An 8,797-nucleotide genomic window follows, 5' to 3' on the forward strand; every position below is an offset into this window, starting at 1 on the left:
ATATATGCGTCTGTGTGTGTGTGTGTATATATATATATATATATACTTGTATTTATAGATCTCTACCAAAAATTTGGTAAAAATATTGTACCTGTTATCAACGTAGCAAAATTCTCATATGAAAGGTTGTTAATCATACAATTTTGTGTGCATATCAATTTAAATAAGAGCTATAACGCGATCCATCATAAAAACTTTTTTAAAACCTATGCACATTTCGATGCAATATCCCGACTCACTCCTGCATGTTATAAAAAATGGAATATTGTATCTCTTCAGGGTCAGATTTGATTAATTCATAGCAGACAGCATTAATAGTTGTCCTTAAATTATATGTGTATAAACTGGTTGAAATGATATGTAACATATTGACACTGCATACAATATTGGTTAAGAAAACCGTAAGAGACGCTGTAATTTCAATAAAAACCGTTGGACTTTTGAAAGTAAATAAAACGAAGAATGAAACTAATATGTTATATATTATAATAAAAAAATATTTATAAATTAATGGTCAAAGAGAGGTAAATCTAGTAAATAATATTTATGAAATATATAATCTACTCATATGTACATAATGATATCAAATAATTATATTTTATTTAAAGTTTAGAACAGTAATGAGACTTCTTATGGTTATGTAAACAAGATAAATTAGAGAATATAAATTGTAAATAATGAATAATAATAAGTAAAATAAATTAGGTTACATTCAGATTGCAGCTATCAAAGTTTAAAAAAATTATAATAAATTAACTTAGTAATGGTGTTCAAATACAATATTAAAAATAATATCAAAAGAAGGAACGGATTTAATCGATTAAGTAAAAAGTAAACAATTATTACGATGTAATCGTTACTATCTCACATATAAATATAAATGAAAAATTAAGGAATTATGATGTAAAGTAGGTAGATGAATACTACACCATTATATCAAATAATTCATTAGATACTTGAGAAAACAACCAACTCACTTTAAAAAAATTATCTGTAATATACTATAATAGAAATAAAGTTAACGTAAAAAAATTTTTTCATGGTCAAAGAGAGGTAAATCTAGAAAAATAATATATATTTTTTTAGAATCTAAATAAATCAGTCAATGTTATTAATCCTATCAAATCATTATATTGATTTTTAAATTAAAATATTTTTGAGACAAATAAAGGATATGTAATCACGATAAATAAGAAATTATAAATTACAAAGTAAAAATAAATTAGGTTACACTCAATTAGCAACCATCGAAACTTTAAGTATACATTAACTTAGTAGTAAGATTAAATAACTGAAGGGATTAAAATGATAAAGCAAGCAGTCAACCATAATTTCGATGTCATCTATACAAAAATTACATAGAATTATAAGAGAAACTTCAATAAAGTAGGAACCAAACTTACCATTGTACATATATGAAAAGGTTATATGAAATTAAAGCTAAACAAATGTAATATAATATCCCAGTATGTAGTTAAAGCTAAACCAAGTTAAAATATCCTAGTATGTAGTTAACTAATCTCTCCAAAGTAGATTTAAAAAAATAAAAATGTATGTTTACTCATGTGTTGACATCTGAAAGCTCTATATGTGATTTTGTTAACTAGGTTACCCTTAGAAAAAAGTATGAAATACAATTCTAAATTACAGAGGGAACAAAAATCTTTGCCCTTGTCTTAAGGAAACAATTTTCCTATAATTGACCATTCTAAAGAATACACCTTATTTTGGTCTTTAAGTTGTCAAATTAATCTACTAAGTGCCGTACTATTTTGTTTCTTTCTATGTTGAATAATGATTCAATATTCTTTTCGAGATTTCGAGCGAAGACGAACCAATATAAATCCTAATTCCATTTTTGGTTAATACATTACACTTGTATACAGTATTTTTAGTTCTAGCATTTACATTTAGGGATTTAATTCTATTAGGATTTAGTTCAGATATTACTATTTTGTTGTTATTATTGATATTGGTATTATTATTTTTGTTGACTTTTAGATTATCTATAACTGTGTCACCTGGAAGATTAAGATTATTACCTATATTTATATTATTAGACTCTTCAATAAAATTAGAGCTTAATAGTTTCAAGTTATGGGCGGCGATAATTTGTGTCAAATTCTTGATGTTTGAAAAGCCAAATCTGACCTTATGTGCGTTTTTGATTTTGTAGTAATGCAAATTTTGGGGAAAATTTCTACTAACTACATTCCTGAACAGGGTAACTAAGTTCGACTTAATTTGTTTACCAAATGGAATAACAAACCATAAATTATCCTCATTTTTGGTATTATAACCATTACTACTATTCCTAAAGAATTTTACTCTACCTCTATTAGGATTGGATTCATGTCTAGGGTATTGTGGTTTACCTTTATTCTTTCTTACGATGTTAATATTATTATTATTATTATTATTATTATTATCAATATTGCTAAAATTTTCACCTGCCTTAGGGGAATCAGAATCTGGTTTAATATAGTATACATTTTCTTTATAACCCGCTCTAGATAAGGCAGAGTTATAGAATTTTGCCTCATTTTTGAAAACATAGGCATTTGCCGATAGGTTAGATAATCTTAGTGATATATTCTTAACCAAATTATCGGTTATTGATCTGGGGTGATTACTAAACTTACTGATGTATTTCAGGTTAGTAGAAGGCTTATGGTATGGTCTATATGTTTTATTATGTAGGTCCAATGTTACGTCTAAAAAATTAGCTAAAGATGTATCTTTTTCAAAAATTATATGCATTCCCATTCGGCGAAAAAATCTGGCTAATCTATTCTTAACCCTTTGTACTTGTTGACTAGAGCTATTCCTAAGATATAAGAGACAATCATTTCTATATAGACCCCACCCTAATGTTTGGGAATTGATCAACCATTTCATTAAGGATGAAGGAACATATATATATACATATGAAATAATTATAATGCAAGAAAATAAGCTGATTGGAACAAAGCCCTACAGAAAATTGCATGTACAACTGTTCATACTCTGTGCAGCAGAAACACGTATATGTCATCCTAACTATAAAAATATGCTGTATGACATTGTAAGGGAAAGGAAATAAATTCTGAGCATGTACCAGTCTCCACATTCTCTACAAGGAGGTACCCAAATGTAATTGGAAACGTAATGTGTGTGACAAGCCTGTTGTAGTTCAGGCTTCCACAACTAGAATCCACTTGATGCATCTTTGTTTTGCAGTGTGTCTCTCTTTCATCGATTTTTGCAATGGCCAAAACGAAGGAACAGTGTACTTCTATCAAATTCTGTTGATGAAAATGGCAGTCAAAACAGTTATCATGTTTCAAGCTGATCACAAGGACACCGCCATGAGCAAAACATATGTTTACGAGTGGTTTTCACACTTTAGAAACAGTCACTTGAAGACCGACCTTGTTCAGGACGACAGCCGACCTCTAGAACAAATGAAAACATCACAAAAATTCATGAACTGATCTAGAAGGATCACGCAGAACAATTGACAAACTTGTTGATGTGATTGGTGTGTCCTGGAGCTTCTGTGTAGAGTGACCCGTAGAGCTATTTATACATGGCTGTATATATGTAGGGTGTGGCAAATTTTTGTTGGTTGTGATCAGTTTGATATAGGAAAATATTGCAAGTTATACTTACATGTTCTTCGTACCATGTCTGTTGTGTGGAAGAAAATAGAAGAGAGAAAGAGAGTTAAATAAGATTAAATAAGACAATAGCAACAATAACAACAATATTAATATCAACTGTATCAACAACAAGTGTTACAAACACACAACTACCACCAGAAATAGTACCACCACCGTCACAATCACTACCATACCAACAACTACCATACAACAATTTGATTACCACCACCACAGTCACTATTCGCCATCACAATGACCACAATCAAGACAACTACAACATCAACAGCCACCACCATCACTACCACCTTCACCACAACAAACAACCAGCTTCACAACAGCCATTATCACAATGTTACAAATATGACAAGTATCACATCTGCTGTAACACAACAATAAGGATAACAATCACAATGACCATGACCACAATATCAACCACAACAACAACAAGCATCACAACAAACACCAGTGTCATGACCTCATCGACAACTACCACCCATACCACAACGCAATCAGCTACCACCACAACCACTCCTAGCCCATCACTGCCTGTCACCACACGAGTACAGTATGAACAACATACAGAAATGTTATACTTACAGGCAGCTTGTATGGCGATAATTATAATGAGTACACCAATGAAATACAGTAACTGCTTATTTTTTCTGTAAGGGAGAGTTATAAACACAAATATATATATAAGTGAAAACTATATTAATCATTTATATATATTAAAATTATACTGATTATTTAGATTATATATAAAATTATATTCATTTTTTATATTAAATTTAATACTTACACGATAAAGAAAACAAATTGCCCATATTGCAGTATTTCTATCTGTAGTTTGTGTGTATTTTTGAGTATAGGTGTGGGAGTCATTCTTCTGTTTCATTTGACTTTGCAGTTCAAAGGAATATTTGACAGAGAGTTGCTCACTTCATCCTTTTTTAATATCTATATATATATATATAAAGATGAGAATGTGTGTCTGTCTGTGTGAATCCCTAAAACTTGAGAACTACACAACCAATTTCATTCAAATTTACACATGCCTTACTTAGGGTCCTGCTATATAAATTAAGGGTAAAATTTCCTTATACCTGCACCCATTTATTGCACTTGGTAAAAACACTAGTGTAATAGTAATTGGGTATCCTTCCGGCAGTATATTGGATGGATATTATCCCTTAGTGGGTTGGATTCACAACCCCTAAGTTTCTTGGATTATATATATATATATATATATATATATTTATATACTATGTAAATAAGTAGCTATCTCTTTCTATCCATCAATCTATCTATATGTATAAAATGTTTGTGTGTGTGTGTTTGTGCACGTGCATGGACCCATGTATGCGCTTGAGTTTCAAATCAATTTACCACTTACTTGGAGCAATCCTGAGGACATTCAGAGAAATTCTTGGTGGTCATCTCAGTTATGCCAGGTGTAGGATTCTTTTCTGTTGTTTCTATTGAAGGTACTGTTGTCATTCTTTTCTCTGGAATAGAGGGCGTTGTTGTTGTTGTCTCTATGAATGGAATTGGGGATGCTGTTGGTTTCAGGCCTGGAGGCAATGGTGGGAATCTTTCGTTTGCTTTCAATAGAAACATAAAAGTAAGAGATATGCAAAGAAAGAAAAGAAATTGATTTATAGATTTTGAAGTTGTAGTAGTAGCAGGAGTAATTGCTGTGCTGCTGCTGGTGGCGGTGGTAATGGTGAGTGGTGGTGGTAGTAATAGCAATAGTAGTTGCTGTTATTGTTGATGTTTAGCCGCAGGTGAGATCTGATCCAACACACCTACCTGTGATCAAAGACACTACAGCCACAACTAGCACCACCCCACCCAGCCACCTTCATTGCAAACAGAATATTTAGGAATCATTCAATCCAATGTGACCTTCCCTTCTGTTAAAAGCAGTAAGGATGGGGTATAATTTCAGGGAGATCTAGCTGTTATATCAAGCAGGCAGAGCAACCATGTAGAGACCCTACTCTGGCTTTATATATGAATGGGACCCTAACAGTCACCATTTCGGGTCACAACAGGTCTGAAAGTAATGATAGCTAAGGGGATGACACCATGACCCCCACAGCTCTGGAATTCTTGCTTTCCAACAACATGGTGCCAGGTTCAGCCCCACTGCATGGTACTTTGAGCAAGTATCCTCTACTAAAGCCTCAGGGTGACCAAAATCTTGCGAGTGGATTTTATAGATGGAAACTGAAAGAAGCCCATTGTGTGTATATGCGTATGTGTGTTTGTAAAGTCACAATATATACATTCAATTACTCTGGTATCACTCAAAGAAAACTCCTTAATGTATCATTCTACAAAACATATTATCATGATAGATCGCTCGCCACTACACATTCTTTATTTTCTCTCCTCGTTTCTTTCTTCTGTGTTCCTTTCTGTGGAAGAGCGTCGGCTCGAAATGTTAAAGACTTTTTCACTTCCTGAGCGATAAACTAATACATCTGTTTGTTGTCTACACCACCTGTCTTTGTTTTGTTTTTTTGTGAATTCTCTCCCTATATGTATCATCATCATCATCATCATTTAACGTCCACTTTCCATGCTAGCATGGGTTGGACGATTTGACTGAGGACTGGCAAGCCAGAAGGCTGCACCAGGCTCCAGAGTTTCTACAGCTGGATGCCCTTCTTAACGCCAACCACTCCGTGTTTTTTATGTGCCACCTGCACGGGAGCCAGTCCAGCGACACTGGCAACGACCTCACTCGAATGATTTTCTAATGTGCCACCAGCACAAGTGCTAGAAAGCAATGCTGGTAATGATTACACTCAAATGGTGCTATTTATGGGCCACTAGCACGGAAGCCAGACAGCTGCTCTGGCAATGGACACGCTCAGACAGTGCTGTTAGTGCTCCACTGGCACAGGTGTCAGTCATCAAGTATGGTTTAATTATGATTTCACTTGCCCCAACAGGTCTTCGCAAGCAGAGTTCAGTGTCCAATGAAGGAGAGGTTGGCATGGGTGCCAGTCATCAGATTCGGTACGATTTCGATTTCAGATTTCAACTAAGTCACAATATACAGATTCAAGTAATCCAGTTTTACTCATAAAGAAAACTCCTTAATGTATCATTCTACAAAACATTTAACATTTAGAATATATAGTATGATACAAGAGAAAATGATATGAAGTTTATAGAGTCACAAATGACAGAAATAGTTTAATGAAATTTAACAGTAAGAAAATTCCAATTTCATGACAAATTGTTTCGTAACTTAGAAACATGCAAATGATTTATATTATTATGTTTAATAATAAATAAATGACTTCCATGCCTTCAAAAATGCAAAAACTCCTTCAAAATAATGCAGAATTTAAGCAACATCCTCAGAAAGCATTTGTTTGCTATAGGAACGCAAAGTCAAATTTTAAAATATTATGGAAGACAATAATATTAAAATTGATATAAAGTAATAAGATTTTCTAATAAATGGAAGTGAATTGTAGTAATATAATTAAAAATTAAGTAGTAGATATTATTAGTACAATAAAAGAGAAGAGATATATTTATTATCAAAATCTAGAAATTAAAAGATCATAAACACAGAGCAAAAAAAACACTAAAAACTAAATAAATTTAGAGATAATATTTATGAAATATAGGGATTGATAATCAACAAGAAAATATGAACAATATTAAATTTTGAAAATTAGAAATAATTTTTAAAAATTTACAGAAAGTATGGAAGACAACGAGAACAAAATCAACATAAATGAAACCATCCCAGATGAGACGGGAGATCCATCAAGTTTTCAAGAAATAATTATTGGATGGTTTTGGTATAAAGAGAGGAAATTCATATCTTCTATTTTTTAACAAAGACTTTCTTTCATCATCCATACAGTGTAAAGAGAGGGATTGCTCAGTGCCTAAAACATTGTGCAAAGAATATAAGTAGCAATCGTGATACACACCACGAAGAAATGATCAAGCTCAATAACGATCTATTAAGTAATAACTACCCCAAAAGTATACTATCTACTCCAATTATGAAGAAAAGAGAGGATGAGGCCAATAAACTGTCCACAGTCTCTGTCTACCCTATGTGAAAGGCCTCTCCAAAAAGATACAAAAGATATGTGGCCCATATGACAACAGGACAGTATTCAAGAGTAATACAACACTTCGCAAATATCTCCTTTGAGTAAAACCACCAATAGAAGAGAATATAACCAAAGACTGTGTGTATTTCATCCCATGCAGCTGTGGTAGGTTATACAAAGGCGAAACATACCACCCCCTCAAAATAAGGGGGCGGCATATCTTACTGTTAAATAAAATTTCATCAAACTATTTCTCTTTCATTTGCAACTTACATACATATATATGTGTGTGTGTGTGTGTGTGTGTTGTGTGTGTAGTGGATCTTGCATGCATGAAGTGGATTCGATCCACCATAGCCAAAATTTAAATTAACACTGCGACAGAACTTTTCACACGGTGGAACAATGGTTTTTCTGTTACAGCAGTTTTACATTTTCCAGATGCCTTTGGCTAGGCCGAAATAATGTCTTCACCACTTGACCCTTTCTAACCTCTTCTACTGTACCAAAAGCTAGAATAGAGATAACAAGACCACCGACTAATTGTTCTCAATGATATGTCTATCCTTCTGGATCGTTATAAAAGCAAGGAAACCCCAAGCAAGAAGTTAGTTTAGTCACCAGCTAGAACCTTGGCCAGAGGGAGAAATGAAGTTTACTGTTAGCAACTGTGAGACAACGTCCCACACCCTACAACTCTCACTAGCTCTAATTCTGTTCTCTTACAACATCATTCTATCGCTATCTGTGGATTACTACTAACAATTCGTATATGCCAAACTATGCAAAGAAACATTCTACCACATCTTTCTTTCGCATGCTCTCGGATGTTATAACCTGCCCGTTGAGGCAAGGTATTGTATTGTAACGGTAAATAAATACTTTCTTAAAACTTCATGCATTGTTCATCTTTCCCATCTTACAACATGCAATTATAACAATAAATTTTTATTGACACAACTGCTGACTCCGACATTTCATATTATTGTGTACCCAAAACGTCTTACCTGTTACAAATGTTACAAATCTTACCTGCTACACAAATTATTATCGTTACAATTGGTG

At 33.0% G+C, this 8,797-nt stretch overlaps 1 protein-coding gene across 1 annotated transcript in view; it reads right to left on the reverse strand.

Moving 5' to 3' along the window:
- Positions 1 to 3,464: 3,464 nt before the first annotated feature.
- LOC106875873 (uncharacterized) overlaps positions 3,465 to 8,797 on the reverse strand; it is a gene marked incomplete at its 5' end in the record, with an annotated part of 15,429 nt that continues 10,096 nt past the window's right edge. Inside the window, 3 exons of the mRNA XM_052978240.1 lie at positions 3,465 to 3,669; positions 4,239 to 4,303; positions 5,035 to 5,242. Coding sequence (XP_052834200.1) covers positions 3,614 to 3,669; positions 4,239 to 4,303; positions 5,035 to 5,242 — 329 coding nt within the window. The remainder of the gene's footprint in view (positions 3,670 to 4,238; positions 4,304 to 5,034; positions 5,243 to 8,797) is intronic.

Source organism: Octopus bimaculoides, unplaced genomic scaffold (assembly GCF_001194135.2).
Source record: "Octopus bimaculoides isolate UCB-OBI-ISO-001 unplaced genomic scaffold, ASM119413v2 Scaffold_53941, whole genome shotgun sequence".
In the NCBI taxonomy this organism is placed as follows: domain Eukaryota; kingdom Metazoa; phylum Mollusca; class Cephalopoda; order Octopoda; family Octopodidae; genus Octopus; species Octopus bimaculoides.